Genomic DNA, 24,037 nt, shown 5'->3' with positions numbered 1-24,037 from the left:
TCAGTAGCTCAAGCTTATATTGAGTATTGTTCTGGCCACGCTGACTTCAGAGAAGCAGTCCAGGAACACCACGCTTCCCAGATAAGCGTTTTCTCCAAACGTATTAAGGATACACGTTATCACTTTCCCCCTGACGTGGTCAGGCGTTGGACCCAGGGTCCAAAGGTGGATTCTCCGATCTCCAGGCTTGCGGCTAGAGCCATAGTTGCAGTGGAGATGGGACTTCACTTACAGATGCCATTGACAGACAGATGGACTCTGGTTGAAATCTGTCTATGAGGCTATCGGCGTGTCGGTTGCTCCGGCATTCACAGCCGTATGGGCACCCTAAGCTCTTCAGCTGTTCTTGCGCAGCTGGTCTTGAGCACAGGTACATCTGTGCCGCAGGGGCGTCCGTAACCTCGCAATGTCTGCATTGCGACTTACCCTATTAATGCTGTCCTGGAAGGACAGTCGAGGTTTCGGTCCTTCCCAGGCTCGGGCAGGTCCCAATTGTCCTCGTCCAAAAGGGCTGAAAAGCCTCAGAGGGGCTCAGCTGCCGGCCGGGCTCAATCACGCCCAAGGAAGGCAGCCGGAGGAACCGCTACCAAGGCGGTCTCCTCATGACTCTCAGCTCTCTCATCTTTCCGCATCCGCGGTTGATGGCAGACTCGCTCGCCTTTGGCGACATTTAGCTGCCACAGGTCACAGACCGGTGGGTGAGGGACAGTGTGCCCACGTGCACAGGACAGAGTTCTGTTCTCGTCCTCCGACTCGATTCTTCAGATCGTCCCCACCTCCCCACCGAGCAGATGCTCTTCTGCAGGCAGAAGGAGTGGTAATCCCGGTTCCTCTTCAGGAACAAGACACGGTTTTCCTCCAATCTGGTTGTGGTGCCAAACAAGGATGGCTCTTTCCGTTCCGTTCTGGACCTAAAACTGCTCAACAAGCACGTGGAGGCCAGGCGGTTCCGGATGATACCCTCCGCTCCGTCATTGCCTCAATGTCTCAAGGAAATTTCCTAGCATCAATAGACAGCAAAGATGCTTATCTCCACGTGCCGATTGCTACAGAGCACCAATGTTTTTCTACATTTCGTGATAGGAAACGACCATCTTCAGTTCGTAGCTCTGCCATTCGGGCTGGCGACAGCCCCACGGGTGCTCGCCAAGGTCATGACGGCAGTGGTAGCAGTCTTGCACTCACAGGGACACTCTGTGATCCCTTACTTGGACGATCTACTTGTCAAGGCACCCTCTCAAGAGGCATGCCAACTCAGCCTGAATGTTGCGCTGGAGACTCTCCAGACGTTCGGGTGGATCATCAACTTCTCAAAGTCAAACCTGTCACGACCCAATCACTAATGGAGTTTCATACCCTCTCAGCGGTAGTGAAGCTTCCGCTGGACAAGCAGCGGTCACTACAGACTGGGGTGCAGACTCTCCTTCAAGGTCAGTCGCACTCCTTAAGACGCCTCATGCACTTCCTCGGGAAGGTAGTGGCGGCAATGGAGGCGGTTCCGTTTGCGCAGTTTCATCTGCGTCCACTTCAATGGGACATTCTCCGCCAATGAGACGGGAAGTCAACATCCCTGCACAGGAAAGTATCCCTTTCACAGACGGCAAGGACTCTCTGCAATGGGGGCTTCTTCCCACCTCATTATCACAGGGAAGATCCTTCCTACCACCGTCTTGGGCGGTGGTCACGACAGACGCGAGTCTGTCAGGGTGGGGAGCGGTTTTTCTCCACCACAGGGCTCAGGGTCCGTGGACTCAGCAGGAGTCCACCCTTCAGATCAATGTTCTGGTAATCAGAGCAGTGTATCTTGCCCTACTAGCCTTCCAGCAGTGGCTGGAAAGAAAGCAGATCCGAATTCAGTCGGACAACTCCACAGCGGTGGCATACATCAATCACCAAGGAGGGACACGCAGTCGGCAAGCCTTCCAGGAAGTCCGGCGGATTCTGATGTGGGTGGATGCCACGGCCTCCACCATATCCGCAGTTCACTTCCCCGGCGTAGAAAACTGGGAGGCAGACTTCCTCAGTCGCCAGGGCATGGACGCAGGGGAATGGTCCCTTCACCCGGACGTGTTTCAGGAAATCTGTCGCCGCTGGGGAAGGCCGGACGTCGACCTAATGGCGTCCCGGCACAACAACAAGGTCCTAACCTTCATGGCACGGTCTCGCGATCAAAGAGCGCTGGCGGCAGACGCCCTAGTGCAAGATTGGTCGCAGTTCCGGCTCCCTTATGTGTTTCCACCTCTGGCACCCTTGCCCAGAGTGCTACGCAAGATCAGATCCGATTGCAGCCGCGTCATACTCGTCGCCCCAGACTGGCCGAGGAGGGCGTGGTATCCGGATCTGTGGCAGCTCACGGTCGGCCAACCGTGGGCACTACCAGACCGACCAGACTTACTGTCCCAAGGGCCGTTTTTTCCATCGGAATTCTGCGGCCCTGAACCTGACTGTCTGGCCATTGAGTCCTGGATCCTAGCGTCTTCAGGATTATTCCACGGGGTCGTTGCCACCATGAGACAGGCTAGGAAGCCCACGTCCGCTAAGAACCACAGAACGTGGAGGATATTCTTATCCTGGTGCTCTGCTCAGGGAGTGTCTCCCTGGCCATTTGCATTGCCTACCTTTCTTTCTTCCTGCTATCTGGGTTAGAAAAAGGTTTGGCGCTCGGCTCCCTTAAAGGTCAGGTATCGGCGCTATCCGTCTTTTTTCAGAGGCGTTTGGCACGCCTTCCTCTGGTGCGCACGTTCCTACAGGGGGTTTGCCATATCGTTCCCCCGTACAAGCGGCCGTTAGATCCATGGGATCTGAACAGGGTACTAGTTGCCCTCCAGTAGCCGCCCTTCGAGCCTCTGAGGGAGGTTTCACTTTCTAGACTATCCCAGAACGTGGTTTTTCTGGTAGCGATCACATCTCTTCGGAGAGTGTCTGAGCTGGCAGCGCTGTCATCCAAGACTCCCTTCCTGGTCTTCCACCAGGACAAGGTAGTGCTGCGCCCCATTCAGGAGTTTCTCCCGAAGGTGGTATCCTCTTTTCATCTTAATCAGGATATCTCCTTGCCTTCGTTTTGTCCTCATGCAGTTCATGAGAAGGATTTACATTTGTTAGATCTGGTGAGACCACTCAGAATCTACATTTCCCGCACGGCGCCCTTGCGCCGTTCGGATGCAATCTTTGTCCTTGTCGCTGGTCAGCGCAAAGGGTCGCAGGCTTCTAAGGCCGCCCTGGCTAGAGGGATCAAGGAACCAATTCTTGAAGCCTACCGTTCTGCTGGGCTTCCGGTTCCATCAGGGCTGAAGGCCCATTCAACCAGAGCTGTGGGTGCTTCCTGGGCATTACGACACCAGGCTACGGCTCAACAGGTGTGCCAGGCAGCTACCTGGTCGAGTCTGCACACTTTCACCAAACATTATCAGGTGCATACCTATGCTTCGGCGGACGCCAGCCTAGGTAGAAGAGTCCTGCAGGCGGCAGTTGCCTCCCCGTAGGGGAGGGCTGTCTTGCAGCTCTAACATGAGGTATTTCTTTACCCACCCAGGGACAGCTTTTGGACGTCCCAATCGTCTGGGTCTCCCAATAGAGCGCCGAAGAAGAAGGGAATTTTGTTACTTACCGTAAATTCCTTTTCTTCTAGCTCTTATTGGGAGACCCAGCACCCGCCCTGTTGTCCTTCGGGATTTTTGGTTTGTTTGCGGGTACACATGTTGTTCATGTTGAACGGTTTTCAGTTCTCCGATGTTACTCGGAGTGAATTTGTTTAAACCAGTTATTGGCTTTCCTCCTTCTTGCTTTTGCACTAAAACTGGTGAGCCAGTGATCCCACTGGGGGTGTATAGCCAGAAGGGGAGGGGCCTTACACTTTTTAGTGTAATGCTTTGTGTGGCCTCCGGAGGCAGTAGCTATACACCCAATCGTCTGGGTCTCCCAATAAGAGCTAGAAGAAAAGGAATTTACGGTAAGTAACAAAATTCCCTTCTTTGACAATCGTGAATCTGTACTACCATGATTCCCCGAAAGCAAGTCCTAGCAGGAATTTTTTGGCCTTTTTGGAGTAAGGCTTAAATATAAGACCTACTCCACGAAGCCCTACCACGAAAATAAGTCCTAGTTGTGGTTCAGTAATGCAGTGTTCATGCAGCTAAAGTTACAGAACACTGCAGGACACTTCATTGTAGAAAGCGAACACCTCCCAAAAGAGAGAAAACAGACTCCAAAATCACACTCACCAGACCGGGACACTGTGAAACGCGAGGACCTGTGATGGAACGCATAAGACCTGTGGTGGAGCACACACACTCGGTGATACCGTACTGCTCAGGTGATCTGGGACGTGGTGGAATGCCTTGAGGACCTGTGGTGGAAAACACACGCACGCGAACACACAAACACATGCGCGCGGTGGTACCGTACTGCTCCTGTGACCTGGGATGTGGTGGAGCGCGTCGACAACTGTGATGGAATGGGCACGCATGCACACGCGTGGTGATGCCATACTGCTCCGGTGACCAGGGACGTGGTGGAATGTCTTGAGGACCTGTGATGGAAAGCACACACACACACATATGCAGTGATAGCGTACTGCTTCTGTGACCTGGGACATGGAGAAATGCTTTGAAGACCTTCGGTGGAACACATTTGCACATCTGGTGATACAGTACTGCTCCAGTGGCCTGGGAAGGGGTGGAACGCATCGAAACCTGCAGTGGAACACAAACACACACACGTGGTGATGCCGTACTGCTCCAGTGACCTGGTATGTGGTGGAACGCATGGAGACCCGTGATGGAATAGGCACGCACGCACACGCGTGGTGATACTGTACTGCTCCGGTGACCTGGGATGTGGTGGAACACCTTGAGGACCTGCAGTGGAACGTTAAAACAAACACACACACACACACACACACACACACACACGGCACGCAGTGATGCCATACTGCTCTGGTGAGCTGGGACATGGTGAAACGCCTAGATGACCTGTGGTGGAAAGCACACACACAAATGCGGCGATATCGCACTGCTTCAGTGACCTGGGACGTGGAGGAACGCCTTGAGGACCTGTGGTGGAAAGCACACAGACAAATGCGGTGATATCGCACTGCTTCCGTGACCTGGGACGTGGTGGAACGCCTTGAGGACCTGTGGTGGAAAGCACACACACAAATGCGGTGATATCGCACTGCTTCTTTGACCTGGGACGTGGAAGAACGCCTTGAGGACCTATGGTGGAAAGCACACACACAAATGCGGTGATATCGCACTGCTTCTGTGACCTTGGATGTGGAGGAACGCCTTGAGGACCTGTGGTGGAAAACACACACACACACGGATATCGCACTGCTTCTGTGACCTGTGACGTGGAAGAACGCCTTGAGGACCTGTGGTGGAAAGCACACACACACACACACACAGTGATATCACACTGCTTCTGTGACCTGTGACGTGGAGGAACGCCTTGAGGACCTGCGGTGGAACACACTAACACATGCGGTGATACCGTACTGCTCCGGTGACCTGGGACGATGTGGAATACATGTGTTCCACCACATGTCCTCAATGCACTCCACCGCAGGTCTTCACGTTCACAGCATCCCAGGCCCCCCTGTCTGTCGGAAGCAATATAGTATCATTGTATGTGTGAGTGCTGGCCAGCCAGAAGCAAGTGAGGACTGCTGGGGAAAAGACGAGGACCTGCAAGGCGTGTGCGCTGAGGACCTGGGAGCGACGCAGATGTCCTGGGTCAGGTAAGTATGAGTCTCCTGGATGTGGGGTCTGCTTTTTTGGGGGGATAACCTTTCCTCCAACCCGTGATTTCCCCAAAATAAGCCTAGTGTGTTTTTCAGGGCAAAAAAATATGACTGTCTGATTTTCAGGGAAACCGGTAGTTCCAAAGCTCCAACAACTATTGACCTATTGCCATAGAGCACTACCAGCCCGGTTTAGGACTCCTCCTTTTTGTCAGTCTAGTCATTGATCGAGTGAAGAATCATTTGCTTAAGTTGGAGTGCGCATTCTTTAGCTCGCCTACTCGACGTTCAGTCATCGAACCCATTCACATTACACGATTGTCGTGAGCGGTGGTCGTTACCGTTGGGATCCAGCGGATTTGGCTCGTGTAAATGAAGCTTTTACCAAGATGTCAATAGCGAGACGGCAAAGAGCCATGACTTCAGCCAACTCCTCTTAAACCCTTTATGACCGCTAGGACGTAATTTTACGGCCCGCGGTCTGATGGCGTCAGCATGCCGCGATCGGCGCACATCTCAGCTGATTTTCACAGCTGAGATGTGTGCCTGCTAGGCACGAGCAGAATCGTTATCTGCTCGTGCCGATTAACCCCTTATATGGCGCTGTCAATATGCGACAGCGCCATTCTAAGCGCGATCGCGGTAAACTTTTACTTACCGCCTGATACCGGAAGTCACGTGACGCGATCACGTGACTTCTGTTAGTTGTCATGGTAGCACAGGGTCATGTGATGACTCCTGTACTACACATGACTTACTTTCACTTTCGCTGTATATGCTGTTTACAGCTGTATAGCTGTGATCACCAGATAGTGCAGAGCGATCAGATTGCTGATCGCAATAGCCCCCTAGGGGGACTAGTAAAATTAAGTTAAAAAAAAAAGTTTTAAAAAATTAAAAAAAAAACAAAAAACCTAAAAGTTCAAATCACCCCCCATTGAAAATTAAAGGGTTAAAAAAATAAAAAATATACACACATTTGGTATCGCCGCGTTCAGAAACGCCCGATCTATCAAAATATAAAATCAATTAATCTGATCTGTATACGGCGTAGTGGCAAAAAAATTCCAAACACCAAAACGACGTTTTTTTGTCGCCACAACTTTTGCGCAAAATGCAATAAGAGGCGATCAAAACGTAGCATCTGCGCAAAAATGCTACCGTTAAAAACGTCAGCTCGAGACGCAAAAAATAAGCAGTCACTGAGCCATAGATCCCGAAAAATGAGAACGCTACGGGTCACGGAATATGGCGTAAAACGTGCGCCACTTTTTTCTGTCAAACTTCCGATTTTTTTTTTTTTAACCCCTTATATAAAAGTAAACCTATACATGTTTGGTGTCTACGAACTCGCACTGACCTGAGGCATCACACCCACACATCAGTATTACCATATAGTAAACACAGTGAATAAAATATCTCAAAAACAATAGTGCTATCGCATTTTTTTTGCAAGTTTTCTGCATTTGGAATTTTTTTACCGTTTTCCAGTACATTATATGGTAAAACTCATGGTTTCATTTAAAAGTACAGCTCGTTCCGCAAAAAATGAGCCCTCACATGACCATATTGACTGAAAAATAAAAAAGTTACGTCTCTCAGAAAAAGAATGGCGAGAAAAAAACGGAAAGCGAAAAATCGGCCGGTCGTGAAGGGGTTAAAGGGAATCTGTCAGCATGTTTTTGCTATGTAATCTGGTAGGGACAGAGACCCCGATTCCATCGATGTATCACTTAGTATACTGGGTGCTGTGCTGCAGATTAAGTAAAGCTCAGTTGTTCATCGCTTTCTTTGTATAGTTTATACTGATACGTTTTATCCACCACATGCCAAATTGTAATGATAATCTCCTGCTGATAAAACACTGATTATATTGAAACAACACACCGCCTATTTGGTGACACAGTCCTGTAATCAGTCACTCTGCTCCAACCTCTTGATGCTCTCATATTACTTAGCTCATCTAGAGGTGACATTTTCCTCTTCTTCTTTGCACTCTCGCTTAGTGAGACTGGATGGAGACGTCTGTGATCAGCAACTTTCACGTCTTATCACAGGTTCTCAGTGGGATTTCAGTCTGGACTGTGACTGGGCCAACATGGATATACTTTGATCTGTAGCTCTGTCAGCATGTTTAGAGTCGTTGTCCTGCTGGAAGGAGAACCTACGTCCCGGTCTTAAGTCTTTTGCAGGCTCAAACAGGTTTTCCTCCAGGATACTGCCTCCACTATGCATGACTGTGGGGATGGTGTTTTCAGTGTGATTTGCAATTTTAGTTTTCCCCCAGAATTGACCTGTATTGGCTCCATCCATCTTCTCCTCACATCTGACCACCTTCCCTGCCCTTGCTGAAGAAAAGTCTTCCCACAGCAGGATGCTGCTTCCACCATGTATAACGGTGGGGATGGTGTTTTCAGAATGATGCACAGTAGTTTTTCGCCACACATAGTTTTGCATTTAACCCAAAATGTTCTCCCTTGGTCTCATTTGACCAGAGAACCTTCCTCCTCTTGATCACTATGTCCCCTACATGGATTTTTGCAAATGGGACTTCTTATGGTTTTCAAAAATGTCTTTCTTCTATTAGCTCTTCCATAAAGGCCATATTTGTGGTTTATTCAACTAATAGTTTTCTTGCAGACATATTCTCCCCCTGAGCTGTGATCTCTGCAGCTCTTCCAGTGACCATGAGCTTATTGGCTTCTTCCCTAATTAGTGCTCTCCTCCTTGGTAGGTTTCCAGTAATGCCGTACTCCTTCCATTTTCGAATGATGAATTTGACAAACCTCTGAGATGTTCAGAGTTTGAGCAATTTTTTTATTTTTTTTTTTTTTTTTTAATAACCTAACCCTGCTTTACTCTTCTCCACAACTTTATCCCTGACCTGTCTGGTGTGTTCCTTGCTTTTCATGATGCTGTTTGATCCCTGATGTTCACAGGCCTCTACAGATCAGCTACTTAGTGTTGGTATCGCATAAAATCCCAATAAAATACACTTTTTTAAGTTTGTGGGTGTAATGTGAAAAAAATATGGAAAAGTTCATGGGGTGTTAATACTCTTTGAAAGCACTGCAATGTGGATACTTTCAGCAGCACGTCCACAGTTTACATGAGAAGCTGTGCTGCCAATAGAGATGATATTCGGGCCTCATACACCGTCCAAACTTCATGCTCTTTTGTTGGCTGACCACTATTACTTAAAGGAGCTTTTAAGGCAAATTAATACTTTGTCATAAAAATACGAAATATATTTGATGCTAATTTGGCATAAAGGTGAAATTAGCCATACCTGTATGCCTCCTGGATGAGGGGTTGTTTTGGGAAAATCCTCTTTTTATATCTTCTAGCTTCCAGGCTATGGGGCGTGCTGCCTGGAAAATACCACTGCTTCCAGTCTTCATTATACAGGATTCCTCCTACCCTTCTCTTCAGAGTCTTCAGAGTCGTTGTTCCTTTAGGTGAGCGGCTGGAAATCCTGCGCCTGCGCACTCTGCCTGTCGTCTGTCCCTGCACGGTGAAGCAGCAGTGACTCCCCGGCGCCTGCGCACCTGTGCCCACAGAAGGGCGGAAGAGTGCAGGGAGGGCAGGGACGGCAGGCAGAATGCACAGGCGGGAGCTTTCCGGCCACGCACCTGACGTCATCACAAGGACACAAGAGAAGGAGGAATCCTGTATAATGGAGACCGGAGGCAGGCTTATCTTCCAGGCAGTGCACGCCCCATAGCCTGGAAGATAAATGTTAAAAAAGAGGATTTTTGCAAAACAACCCCTCACCCAGGAGGCATACAGGCATAGCTAATGCCACTTGTATGCCCATATTAATAACAAAAAAAAAAAAAAAAGTGACAAATTCCCTTTAAAAGGCAAGAAAAAAAGCATGAAATTAGCAAATGCCATGAATAACAATAGTGCATGTAAATAAAAGTACTTTAACATTATTTCAATAAATAACAACGTAACTGATCCGTTTTACAACAGATCACCCGCGTTGCATCCGTTATTTTTTCCGGACACATGTCATTTATCAACCTAGGACGGTGGGTTTGTGTCAGGCTACCACCAGGGGGAGCTGGAGCCCTGCAAGAAAAGACACTACACAATGCTGAATCAGCATGGAGGTGGACACACAGTGTGTGCTGGATCACTGCCCTGCAGAGTCAGCCAGAATACAGAGGCCACGGGGCGTGCGTGCGGGGGATGGTCAGGCAGGCCAGGTCATACACAGTACGGTGAGAAAGAAGACTGGAGGAACAAGCAAAAGCGGGGTCGAGGTCAGGCCGAGGTCCATACCAGAGGAAGCAACCGAGTTGGAAGGTAGGAAAAGGGGGAAGGAAGGGGGAAGGAAGGAGGTGGGACAGAACACAGACGGAGCACAGGGGAAGGACGGATCAGGAGACACTTACAGGGACCAACAATCACAGGCGAAGCAGTGCTAAGCTTATAGCCGGCGCTGGTTCACCAGAGATGACAGAGTTTAAGGCTCTGTGCGCACTAGACCGTTTTACCCGCGGATTTACCCGCGGATTTGCCGCGGAAATTTCTTGAGAAATGTCTGCAATCTTTGTGCAGACATTTCCCAGCAAATTCTATGAAAAAAAAAAATAGCTGTGCGCACTGGTGCGGATTTTTCTCAAGAAATTTCCTTGAAGAATTTCTCGAGAAAATTTCTTGAGAAAATGAGCATGTCCATTATTTCCGCAGGTACCCTGCGGATTTCGGCAGTACAGCCTGCAAAATCCGCAGGGAACCACCCGCGGGAAAATCGCGGCAAATCCGCATGCGGATTTGGTGCGGATTTTTTCCGGAGGTCCGGAAATCTTTCACTCCCAGAAGTTTCTCAAGAAATTTTCTTGAGAAACTTCACATTTCTAGTGCGCACATAGCCTAAAGCTTCCAAGCTCCGGAAGTGAGGCCCGAGACAGCGCTCCACCCCCTAGCCATGTGGACGGGGAGGTGGAACCATGACAGTTTGATCTTGTACGTTGTGTCTTTAACTGTTGGTTTATAATACTGAATGTCCAATGGATGTAAAAAGTGGACACGTGTGAATTAGGATGGTCTAATTCCAGCACTTTTCCTCATCAAGACTGGGGCGAACACCCCTTAGTCTTTTCAGCTCCCCATAGGTTTATCTCCTAGCTAAGAAGCAGGAAGTCTCACAGAGCTGTCAAAATAGTGAGGCAGCAGAGAGCCCTGACTTATGCCAAATTCATTTTTTCTCCCTATATGAAAGAGGTTTAAAAATTGATCTTTTACTTCATCGCCTCCTGGTTTTTCTATCTATTTGGTATATAAGAACTAGACTTTTTTAGGCTTTTTTTTATTTATTTTTTTTAAATCCATTAATACTACAGGATGTCATAAGATTTCACAGCGCCTATGATGCCATAATAACCAAAGGGGGAAGGCTGCCTGTGACAGAAGCCATGAAATCGCATTCGTCAGCCATAGGGTTGTAGGATAGCCATTTAATGGATGTCATGAACAGCTCATGAGCTGTGCATTACAGGAAGCCATTATGGGCTGTGGGTGACGGATGCTACTATATATCTCCAATTAGCTTTATACCCCGTAGAAAGCTCCCAATTTTGTATATGTTAACTATGAGGTGCGAATGGGCCCTAAATAAAAGCTGGTTGAACCATCTGGTACATATGGGACTGTCCTAACTTTCCCCCCAATAACAGATCTAGAAGGTAAGAACGATCTCGCCCTTCGAATTTTGATGTACCCAGTCTATTCCCCTTTCCAAGCCGGCATGTTGATCGTAGAGATGGGAGGAATAGCTAGGACAACTGCTAATTAAAGTGAGTGGGCACCTTTACATGTGAATTATGTACCAAGGCTGAGATTTGAGGAGGGGTATAATGCTATAATGGTATTTTATGTTGAATTTATGATGTCTGATTTTCATGCTTTGTTAGATATGAGTAACCCCTGATTGCCTTGCACTGTTCCCCAATCACTCATTTTCGGAGAACCCCTTCCCCTGATATCACTCACTCACTCTTCCAAACCTTTTTTGTACTTCCAATCAGTCCTTAGTTTGTGCGAGCGTAACATAGTCCCTGTTGTTGTTTGGCACTAACCCGGAGGACTGTTTTGTCTTCCTCCACAGCCTGGATGTGTCTCCTCAGGTAGAAACCAGCTCCTCTGCTTCTTCCCTCTCTTCCCCAAGCCCTTTTTCCCACTCTACCACTTCAGTAGATGCTTCTGCTTTGCCTAGCACTAACCTTCATAGAGCTTCTCCTAGTGGTGTCTTTGGGAGCCTGTCTGCCGCAAACCCATTTCTGAACTCCTTACAGAACAACCCTTTCTTTGAGGACTTTCTTTCTGATCAGTTACTAAATACTTCTTCACCTACTCACTTTTTCTCTAGTTTTCCCTCTGGGTCTATTGCTACCTCAGAAGCTGCTGAAAGGGGCTCTTCTCTTGTGGAGGAACACAGTCCATTGACCTCTAATGAAGATCTGAATCTATACTCGAACCAAGGAGAATGCGACAATTTTCAAGTGCCTGGTGGTCGTCCTGAATGGCGTCTGACCCAAAGCTCTACATCGGAAGCATCTGTGGTTTCGGGATGGGAAGAGCAGTTTGATGCTCTTGCTTCGAGTCGATTGCAGCCTACATCTAGTCATTACCAACAGTCACCAGAACCTGAAGACTATAATATAAGTGACTTTGAGAAATATTCTCCGCCTTCTCCATTAGACAACCGGGAGACAGATGGCTTGTTTATAACTCCTCAAGGGGTGGACGAATGGCTTAACCTACAACTAAATAACACAAATCTTGACACATGTTGGCCTGAAATTTTGAACATTGATGCAAAAAAGTCCATTGAACTATCTCCTTTATCAACAAGAGTCTTGCCCAACTTTCCGCCACCACATGATCCATCTGCTGGGTTTACAGGACTTAAGTATTTTGGTAATTTATCTACAGATACTTCCAAAGATAAGAATACATTCATCCATGCTCCCCGTAATGTAGACTCGCCAGTTCTTGACCCATGCGAGAACAGGTTGGCCACTGTCCAACCATTCGTACTGATGGAGCACAACCTTGTTGGTGGAGGAGATGTAACTAGACAGGATTCCCCGATCCAAACAGAGGACTCTATTTCCATGGTTCCCATTGGTGTAAGTGCACTAGAGGTGGTGGAAAGTGGTATTGACGTACATAAAACGCAGGTGTCCAAAGAGTCAAAAGAACAAGTCTCAACCGAACCCAATCCCGAAAGGATACCTCACAAAGTCGTGCTTAATGAAAAGGCTAAGGAGATAATTAAAGAGCAGGCCATTAGTACCAACGTAGGGTCTGCGGCACCCCCCAAACCCCCTCGGCTCGCGCTGTCATCTTCTTTTGAACAGATAGAGACTGAAGATTATAATTACCAACAAACAAGCCATGAGTTCACCACCAGAAAACAAATGGAGAACCCAGAGGAACATATGCAAGAACAAAACATGTGGGTTAGCAAACAAATGGTCTCTCCAGTGACCTGTTGTCCTGTAATTGAGCTAAGGAGCCCAGTGTTAGGAGCTTTTACTGAGGACACCCAATCCACCACCGAGGACCTTTTGACTAATTTAAGGGAAGAAAATAATGATTTGGGTGCTTTTAATGGGGAACACCTGTTAGATGCAAATGAAGTAACGGCAACTGAGCAGTTCAGGACTTGCCCATCAACCGTCTCATTAGACACAGACCTTTCAAGTCCTCATGATGGCTCTGATAAATTGGAGTTAATTAACCATGGCCCATCCAAACCACCCAACATAACATTGATGGGAAACAAACCGAGTCACGAGAACTTAATCTTTCAAAAACCAATGCCATTGTCAAATATACAAAAAGGAAGCCGGTCTCAATTGTCTAGCCTATCTAAGAAAGGTGACCAGTCTGACATTTTGTTTTGGTCTGCCTTAGAGGAGCAGAAACCTTCACATGTGATAGACCTGGACACCAAACCAAACTTGCCAAACCATAAGTGTGTCAGTGGTGGAAATGTAAGCAATCTAAATTCTGACCAAAGACTGGAATTAGACCAGAATAAGAATGAAGGCGAACTAGCCCTACAGCGATTAGAATCTGTTACTTCTCTACCCAATGATTTACAAGACCTTAGGCTTGAGTCCCATGCCAAACCTTTACGAAACGATAGCCACCATGGTTATTCCATAAGCCAGCAGTCTTCCTGGTCAACAGATATCATTGTAGACTTTAAGAAAGAGGACTTCTGGAGAACAGACTCAAACCCACTGGACCAAAATTGTGTACAAAATTTGCCATCACCAGGAAATCCCTTTTCTCCAGCTGACGGAACTCCTTTCTTCAGTCAGAAAAACCCTTTCATTATTGAACACTCTCCGAGCAATCAGAGCTCCTCGTCTTCGTTACAAGAGGAGACCAGCTTCAAAGACCTTCATGCACAATCAGCTCTTAGACATTTTCCATCTGCTGTTCCTCCGAATGATGTGAAAGCTCCTTACCTGCATGGCAGCCAACCTCTGGCCTTCTCCACTCCTTCCCTACCAACTGCCCCAAACCCTACACCATCAAACTTCCCCTCTCCAATCATGCTTCTGACAACCCCTGGTGCCACTATAACAATAAATACCCACACGGCAACTCTATCGGAATTGCACTCTTCTGTGGCCGGTGGTGTGACAACGACTGCCTCTCCGCTTCTACCTCTGGAGACACAGATTGCTGACAATCAATTTGTGCCACTAAACACCAGGTGAGCAATCTGGAAATTTGGTTTGAGGTGCGTGTGATGCAGATGGGGAAATGTGTGGTGAGCATGTGAAGCCAGAGATCACTGGACCCATTGTCAGCAGAACTGGGGCCTCTTACCAAAAGTAGTGGGCACCATCCCCTCTGCTAAACACACATCCAACACGTTACATGAAACCCCCCAGAGACGTGACATAAGTGTTAGCAATGCCCTTCTCCTCCGGAGTTGGCCCTTATCACTACTATCGAGTTTGCTCTTTTAGAAAGATATACATTTTTCAAACATGGCTGTGGAGATTGCACCCATGAACCCAAAAGTATAGTAGGGAGTTGGGGACAAAGGTACTAATTAGTTATAAGTGAGCACTACTGTGCTCAATACTCGTAACGAGCAGTCGGACGGGCTAGACTCGTCAACCGAGTATAATGGAAGTCAATGGGGAGATTGAGCATTTTTTCGAAAGATCATCTGGAAAAATACTTGAGTTCCCTATTGACCTCCATTATACTTGGTATATGAGTCGTGCCCATCCAACTTCTCGTTATGAGTATAGAGCATCCGAGCATGGTAGTACTCGCTCATAACTAGTTAAGAGTACCCGAGCGTGGTAGTGGTTGACCATCACTAGTTACGAGTACTGAGCACCAGAGCAAGGTAGTGCCCACTCATCACTAGTTACGAGCACCCGAGTATGGTAGTGCCCACTCATCACTAGTTACGAGCACCCGAGTATGGTAGTGGTTGACCATCACTAGTAGTAAATCATGGGTCTAATTCTTTGTAAAGTCTACTAAGGTCATGGACAGTCGGCATTATGTTCAGATGCTGCTGATTTTACTGACTCATTGACTTGTTGGAGCATGTAAGAGGTTTCCCCAAACTGTGGAAGAACGTTGGATGTTTAGACACAACACTTCATCATCCTGGAGCCTTCAAGGTGTTCTTCTTATAGGTCTTAGGGGAGGATAAATGTGTCCAAATTTGGTGGAAATGTTCGTTACGAACGTCCACAGCAACTCCCAACACTTAATGTAATAGGTGTGGAGCGAGCTTTCTGCCTCCTCTGTGGATCACTGTACTAGGTACCAGTTACTCCGTCAGTGGGCTTGTTCTGAGTGCAGCGTCTGTCCCTGCATTCATCTTAACCCTGCTCTCTTCTGAGCAAAAGTAATCATTAATCCACGTAGAAGATCACTCGGGAGAAGAATGGTAAGAGTTAAGGCCCCGTCACACTAAGCAACATCGCTAGCAACATCGCTGCTAACGAACAACTTTTGTGACGTTGCTAGCGATGTTGCTGTGTGTGACATCCAGCAACAACCTGGCCCCTGCTGTGAGGTCGTTGGTTGTTGCTGAATGTCCTGGGCCATTTTTTAGTTGTTGCTGTCCCGCTGTGAAGCACAGATCGCTGTGTGTGACAGCGAGACAGCAACAACTAAATGTGCAGGCAGCAGGAGCCGGCTTCTGCGGAGGCTGGTAACCAATGTAAACATCGGGTAACCAAGAAGCCCTGTCCTTGGTTACCCGATATTTACCTTTGTTACCAGCCTCCGCCGCTCTCACTGTCAGTGCCGGCTCCTGCTCTGTGCACATGTAGCTGCAGCACACATCGGGTTAATTAACCCGATGTGTGCTGTAACTAGGAGAGCAAGGAGCCAGCGCTAAGCATTGTGCGCTGCTCCCTGCTCTGTGCACATTTAGCTGCAGCACACATCGGGTAATTAACCCGATGTGTGCTGTAACTAGGAGAGCAGGGAGCCAGCGCTCAGTGTGCGCTGCTCCCTGCTCTCTGCACGTGTAGCTCCGTGCGGTGGTAACCAAGGTAAATATCGGGTTGGTTACCCGATATTTACCTTAGTTACCAAGCGCAGCATCTTCCACGCGGCGCTGGGGGCTTGTCACTGGTTGCTGGTGAGCTCACCAGCAACTTGTGTAGCGACGCTCCAGCGATCCCTGCCAGGTCAGGTTGCTGGTGGGATCGCTGGAGCGTCGCAGTGTGACATCTCACCAGCAACCTCCTAGCAACTTACCAGCGATCCCTATCGTTGTTGGGATCGCTGGTAAGTTGCTTAGTGTGACTGGACCTTTACAGTCCTCGCGGTCAGGACAGCCTCACTGATTGGTCACTGGTAACTTATTCTGCAGCCTATGCACAGCGATAGAGGATGTAGAAGATGAACGCTGTCAAATTATTTATAAAACTAGCAAAAAAGATTTTTTTGCCAAATTTAGGATTTGAAGGAAAAAATCCAAATATTAAATTATACAACTTGTGTGCCAAAAGAGTAAATAGAAACGCCAGAATATCTGTAATCGAAACCTGCCGTAAAATAGTGAATACAAAGCTCCATGGATTGAAAAATGAAATCATTTACAGGTCTCGGAAATCGACTTATCTATGTCGTAAATTTACTTTTTCCGCAGATTGAACCCTCTAAAAGCTAAACAGTAAAATTGCAAAAAAAAAAACAAATTCACAAATGCAAAAATTTTCCTTCACCGTTTCACACTTGTTTTTTTTTTTTGTTTTTTGTTTTTTTCCTTTTTCAGTGCATTTATATCATAAAATAAATGGTTTCATTCAAAACTACAACTCTCGCTGTGAAAATCTAGCCCTCGTCCAGCAACCAGTATGGCTCAGAAATTAACATTTTTGCAAAAGGAAAGGGTTACATTTGAGAGGCCATATAAGAACAGATCGCTAACGTATTCTGTTATTGCGCTCATCCTCATATAGTTGTGGCTACAACAAGATGGCCTCTTTAATTTTGGTTTCACCAGTTAACCCTAAATCTGCCCGTATACATTACAGGGCTGTCGGCCGTACTCTGGATCATTGCACATATATGACTGTCTACCCATCTTCACTTTCTGGTGTTTGGAAGAGGTTTATCTATCAAAACGATTGGACATGTTGAAACCCAACATGTCTGATCCTCCTTTCCCATGGTGTATGGTCTGAGCACTGACAGGCGGACCCCCCACCCCTGTAACCTCTGCACTGTGTGGGGTATGGTCTGAGCACTGACAGGCGGACCACCCTCCCCCACCCCTGTAACCTCTGCAGCAATGCTGACAGCACTCATACGTCTATTCTGAACAGACGACCTCTGGATATGACACTGAGCACATGCTCTCAGCTTCTGTGGTCGGCCATGTAGAGGCCTGTTCTGAGTGGATACTGTCTTGCTATACCGGTGTATGTTCTTGGCCACCGTGCTGCAGCTCAGGTTCAGGGTGTTATCAATCTTCTTATAGCCTCGGCCATGTTTATGTAGAGGCATGTATTGTGACTGTTTCCAATAAACCTTGTATGTAGATTGCACCTTATTGTGAACTTTGAGTAAAAGCCAAGATGTGGGTTGGATTTAGGATCAAAATCTAGAGGTCGCAAAGTGACCTCTAATTTTTGATCCTGAATCCGACCTGCATCTTCGGTGATTGCCCGTCACCTTAGGCCGGCGTCACACGCCACGATATATCGCGCAATATGTCGTCGGGGTCATGTCGTTAGTGACGCACATCCGCCATTGTTTGACATATCGTTGTGTGTGACAGCTACGAGCGACAGTTAACGAGCAAAAATACTCACCTTATCGTTACTCGTTGACACATCGCTCATTTTCATAAAATCATTCCTCCTTCTGTGCGCCGGTTGTTCATCGTTCCCGAGGCAGCACACATCGCTACGTGTGACACCCCGGGAACGATGAACACAGCTTAGCTGAGTCCCACCGGCAATGCGGAAGGAAGGAGGTGGGTGGGATGTTACGTCCCGCTCATCTCCGCCCCTCCGCTTCTATTGGCCGGCCGCTGTGTGACATCGCTGTGACGACAAACGTCCCTCCCCCTTCAGGAAGAGGATGTTCACCACCCACAGCGAGGTCGTGCGGGAGGTGAGTACGTGTGATGGCGGTTAACAACTTTGTGCACCACGGGGGCCGGTACGATCGCTTATGCAATCCCACGATATATCGTTCCGTGTAACGCCGGCCTTAGTCTTCAGTATCTGGACCACCCATCTCCTCTATCCTCGTTATTTGGTGACCACCTGTCTCCTTTAGCCTCAGACTTCTCCGAACAGTAGATAGATGTAGCTGGCACCACTGGTTGCTGACAGTTCTGAGCTGATGACACTGCTGGACATCTTCCAATTTTGAAGGGAACTAACGTGTCCTTCATCTACTGCAGTAAGTTTCCATGGCCGTACACTGCGTCTACAGTTCCTGGAGTTGCCCATTTCTTGGTGCTTCATCAATTGAGATGCAATAATACATTGTGAACCCCCGGTCTGCTGTGAGATCTTTCCCTGGGAGACACCTTGCTCGCTGATGCAGTATAACTACCTTGTATCTGGGCTCAGTCTGGTCAGTGTGTATGACCTGTGGTATGACACAGTCTTGCACTTCTTCACCTTTGTAGTAGAGTTTGGCAGTTCCTCACCCAGTTCTGACTCCTACACAGCTGTTTCTGTTTCATTACATTTATCCACCCGATATTAGAAGGTGTGCAGACCCTAGTGATGGTGGCCCCACTCAGGAAAATGATGGCACAGAGTACCAGACAATTAGAGAGGTCACGTACGTGTACCACAGACCCACTAAGATTGGTCCATCAGGGTCTGAGGACTTCCCCATGTCGTGTGTGTGCGTGGTCTGTGTATGTGTTCGTGTGAGATATTGTGATTGATAAACCCTATAGACCTGCACAGAGGTGACATATGGATACATGTGATGCCCCTGCACACTGTAATACATCTCCTTACACCAGCCGTTCTTCCATCTTTCCTCAGCCCTCACCCGGTGAAGCCGATTAGCGCGACTCTCGCTGACCGAAGCCCAGAAAGGAAGCGACCGGCCATCAGTACAGCGCTGACCACCGGGCTGGAGATGCTGAAGTCGGTGACCAGCGGACAGAACACCACCCTCAAGAAACAGGACCTGGAGCGACTAAAGGTGGGAGCTGACCCTATGTAAGGGGACATGGCCCGTATACAGTGTAATGGAGGGGGATGAAGGGGACATGGCCCATATACCGTGTAATGGAGGTGGATGAAGGGGATGATGCCCATATACCATTGTAATGGAGGGGGATGAAGGGGATGAGGCCCATATACCATGTAATGGAGGGGGATGAAGGGGATGAGGCCCATATACCATGTAATGGAGGGGGATGAAGGGGATGAGGCCCATATACCATGTAATGGAGGGGGATGAAGGGGACGAGGCCCATATACCGTGTAATGGAGGGGGATGAAGGGGATGAGGCCCATATACCGTGTAATGGAGGGGGATGAAGGGGACATGGCCCATATACCATGTAATGGAGGGGGATGAAGGGGATGAGGCCCATATACCATGTAATGGAGGGGGATGAAGGGGACATGGCCCATATACCATGTAATGGAGGGGGATGAAGGGGATGAGGCCCATATACCATGTAATGGAGGGGGATGAAGGGGATGAGGCCCATATACCATGTAATGGAGGTGGATGAAGGGGATGATGCCCATATACCATGTAATGGAGGGGGATGAAGGGTATGAGGCCCATATACCATGTAATGGAGGGGGATGAAGGGGATGAGGCCCATATACCATGTAATGGAGGGGGATGAAGGGGACGAGGCCCATATACCGTGTAATGGAGGGGGATGAAGGGGATGAGGCCCATATACCATGTAATGGAGGGGGATGAAGGGGACGAGGCCCATATACCGTGTAATGGAGGGGGATGAAGGGGATGAGGCCCATATACCGTGTAATGGAGGGGGATGAAGGGGATGAGGCCCATATACCATGTAATGGAGGGGGATGAAGGGTATGAGGCCCATATAACATGTAATGGAGGGGGATGAAGAGGATGAGGCCCATATACCGTGTAATGGAGGGGGATGAAGGGGACATGGCCCATATACCGTGTAATGGAGGTGGATGAAGGGGATGATGCCCATATACCATGTAATGGAGGGGGATGAAGGGTATGAGGCCCATATACCGTGTAATGGAGGGGGATGAAGGGGACATGGCCCATATACCATGTAATGGAGGGGGATGAAGGGGACGAGGCCCATATACCGTGTAATGGAGGGGGATGAAGGGGATGAGGCCCATATACCATGTAATGGAGGGGGATGAAGGGGACGAGGCCCATATACCGTGTAATGGAGGGGGATGAAGGGGATGAGGCCCATATACCATGTAATGGAGGGGGATGAATGGGGATGAGGCCCATATACCGTGTAATGGAGGGGGATGAAGGGGACATGGCCCATATACCGTGTAATGGAGGGGGATGAAGAGGATGAGGCCCATATACCATGTAATGGAGGGATATGAAGGGGATGAGGCCCATATACCATGTAATGGAGGGATATGAAGGGGATGAGGCCCATATACCATGTAATGGAGGGGGATGAATGGGGATGAGGCCCATATACCGTGTAATGGTGGGGGATGAAGGGGACATGGCCGATATACCATGTAAGATGATTGGGATGAGGCCCATATACCATGTAATGGTGGGGGATCAAGGGGACATGACCCGTTAATCATGTAATGGTGGGGGATGAAGGGGACATGGCCTGTATACAGTGTAATGGAGGCGGATGAAGGGGACATGGCCCATATTCCATGTAATGGAGGGGGATGAATGGGACATGACCCCATATATCATGTAGCTGAGCTGAATAAAGGGCACATGGCAAAATACATCAAGTATTGTGGGGGATGAGGGGGACACTTCCTGTGTACCATGTAATGAAGGAGACGTGGCCCATGTAATGGAGGGACATGAAGGGGATATGGCCCATGTATCATGTAGTGGAGCTGGATAAAGGGCACCCGGCAACATATCAAGTAATAGAGGGATGAAGGGGACCCTGCCCATGTACCATGTGATGAAGAGGACATAGGCCCATATACCATGTAAAGGAGGAGGATAAAGGGGACATAACCCCATATATCAAGTAATGGAGGGGGATGACATGGCCCCAGTTACTGTTTCATGTAATGGAGGGGGAGGAATTGGACGCTGCCACATTATCATGTAGTGGAGGAGAATAAATGGGACCTGGCCCTATATTTCATGTAGTGGAGAGGGATGACGTTGTGGATCTCTTCTATGATTGTAGGGCCGGGGATATCGTCATAAGACCGCCTGGAGAGGGGGCTGACCTGACAGTACATTACCTTTTCGGTTTTCCCTGATACATCCCATTTTTCTTTTCTCTTCCCCTCCAGGATCTTGGTTTACCAGACCAGGCGGCCAAGTATTACCACCTCACCCACGATGAGCTGATCCAGATGCTTCTCCAGCGCGAGGCCGACTTGTCCAGAAGGGAGAGCCGTGTGCGGGAGTTAGAAGACTACATCGACAAGCTGCTGGTGCGGATCATGGACCAGGCGCCCACCCTGCTCCAAGCACCGCTGGAAACAAAAAAGTAGACTCCTACCGGCACCTCCCCGTGGAGACCATCAATGGTGGAGGTGTGGGACGTGTAGCTGAGGGGTGGCTCCTCTGAAGCCTTGGCATGAACCCGTCGTATCTCTTCTAAAATGTCTTTTGACTACAACTTGCCGTGATGGTGGCCGCTCTTGACTATACACAACACTGTAGTAAAGATCTATGGAGGACGACTTTATCTCAAGCATTGCTTCTCTGCTCTCCTCATCGCAGGATCGTCCGGCAGTAGCTTTCTCGAGCGTGACCACGTTGTCTGGAATTCGGTCTAAGAAGCGGACGGCCCAACAAGCTCGAAGAGCATCCACACTTCACAGATACGAGACGTGTCAGCGTTCAGCCATATCGCGTCATTTATAACATGCCTATTGTGCACCATCCTGCAGCTATGACATATATTCTTTCTACTGCACCTTCATATATCGCTGTGCTACGTGCTCGGCTTGTGCAGTATCGCGGCCAGTAGTCGCCCAGGGCGAGTTCACATTATGGGCTGTAATATCTCAGTAGCATGCTGTCGCCTTAAAAACCGCCTCGCACATTCAGTAAGTAGGAAAGAAGGACGGTTAGTAGTTGTCCTGCGCTGCCGGTCAATGAGGATGCCGTGCGTTATTCCAGAAAAGGTGGTTTATCAACTCAACGCGTTTCGAATCCTTTATCTTTTTTTCCCTTTCGGCTTCGAAACGCGTTGAATTAATGGGCCATACATTGACGTGTGGCCATCTCGTCCTTCTCTTAACGTTGCCTGTCCTCCTCCAGTCACATCCAGAGCTGCGTTTACCAGTTGTCTCTCAGGATACAGGACCCACATCTCTCTACTGCCACCTCCGGGTCCAGTGTCTGCTGCCACCTCCGGGTCCAGTGTCTGCTCTTTCAACACTTTTTTTTTTTTTTTGAGGGGAGATTTCTACAGATTCATAGTGGTTTTAAACAAAAAAAATTCAAGCAGCAGAATTCTGATTGCAGCTCTGGATGCGATTTGGAATGCAGGATACGACTCCACTTAGAAATCCAAGCAGCAGAAGTCTGATTGCAGCTCTGAATGCGATTCAGGACTCAGGACATGACTCCTCTACTGAGCTATGCTCCTTTCATGGTTTTGTACAGCGATGGACCCATTCTTGAGAACTATGGGGGGGGGGGGTGGTTAGGGTTAAAGGGGGGGGCCCAGAATGAGAAGACCACCTCAGTGTTCAGACAGTTGCACTAGGCAGGTCCCGTGTACGATGTGGCAGTCTTCCTTGTACAGTACGGATGGGAACGCGTGGCATCCTGCCTTTTTTATACATTTTGTATTAATCTGTCTTAAAGCGACAGGTGCCTCTCCTGAGTTCTTCCTATCTTGGCGGTTATGTTTTTATGTTGTTGCTTTTTCTTCAGGTTGTATATTTCCGATGTCAGACATTTTATGTCTTTTTGTTTTTGTGGTTTTTTTTCTCATTGGGTTTTACTTGGCAATAAATTGATGTTTGTTTCCCGGTCCCTTCCAAGACTTGTGTTATGTTGGGAAAAGCAATATCTGCCACTATGAAAATAAAACTCGTGAGCTGCGGGCGATTATGGGGATTTTATGCAAAATGTAGCAGTCGAGTGTAGTCCAAGAAGCCTCTCACTTGTGGGAAGACCGTGAAGGATGCATTCGGAAGTCTCCATAGACCTTCAGATGGGTAGAGCAGCGAATGTTCCTTTTCGGCAATAGTCTAGTCTTGTGGTGCTCTCCGTGTCCTCTATACACTACTCAGGTCTTCAGCAGTGGAGATCATCGATGTCTGGAAACCACCGGTGTCTTAAAAACGCTGTAGATACCATTATTTACCATCTAGACTCACTTGCCCATATGCAGGGTCCTGGAGGTTTGGTTTAGGACTCCCAGTTTGGCTCATTAGTTGAGGCTTTGAACGTCTTCCCTCTCTCCTGCCATTGAGTCTGGATTTAATAATTATATAAGGGGGCTCACTGCGTGCCTAGAACCCACAGGGTTCCCACTGGGCGCCCGGACCCCACAGGGTTCCCACTAGGCGCCCAGACCCCACAGGGTTCCCACTGGGCGCCCGGAACCAAAAAGGGGGCTCCCTGGGTGCCCGGAACCAAAAA

The 24,037-nt window shown here is 48.4% G+C and overlaps 1 protein-coding gene across 3 annotated transcripts in view; it reads left to right on the top strand.

The window, feature by feature from the left end:
* Positions 1-23,077, top strand: part of RAB11FIP5 (RAB11 family interacting protein 5) — a 76,480-nt gene extending 53,403 nt beyond the window's left edge. For all 3 annotated transcript variants that reach the window (XM_075346258.1, XM_075346250.1, XM_075346267.1), the window contains exons 5-7: positions 12,120-14,486; positions 19,276-19,438; positions 21,724-23,077. In XM_075346258.1, coding sequence (XP_075202373.1) covers positions 12,120-14,486; positions 19,276-19,438; positions 21,724-21,927 — 2,734 coding nt within the window. In that variant the 3' untranslated portion in view covers positions 21,928-23,077. The remainder of the gene's footprint in view (positions 1-12,119; positions 14,487-19,275; positions 19,439-21,723) is intronic.
* Positions 23,078-24,037: the final 960 nt, after the last annotated feature.

The sequence above is a fragment of the Anomaloglossus baeobatrachus genome, chromosome 1, assembly GCF_048569485.1.
Source record: "Anomaloglossus baeobatrachus isolate aAnoBae1 chromosome 1, aAnoBae1.hap1, whole genome shotgun sequence".
In the NCBI taxonomy this organism is placed as follows: domain Eukaryota; kingdom Metazoa; phylum Chordata; class Amphibia; order Anura; family Aromobatidae; genus Anomaloglossus; species Anomaloglossus baeobatrachus.
Note: the sequence above shows the minus strand (reverse complement) of the source record. Positions and strands in the feature narration are given on the sequence as shown.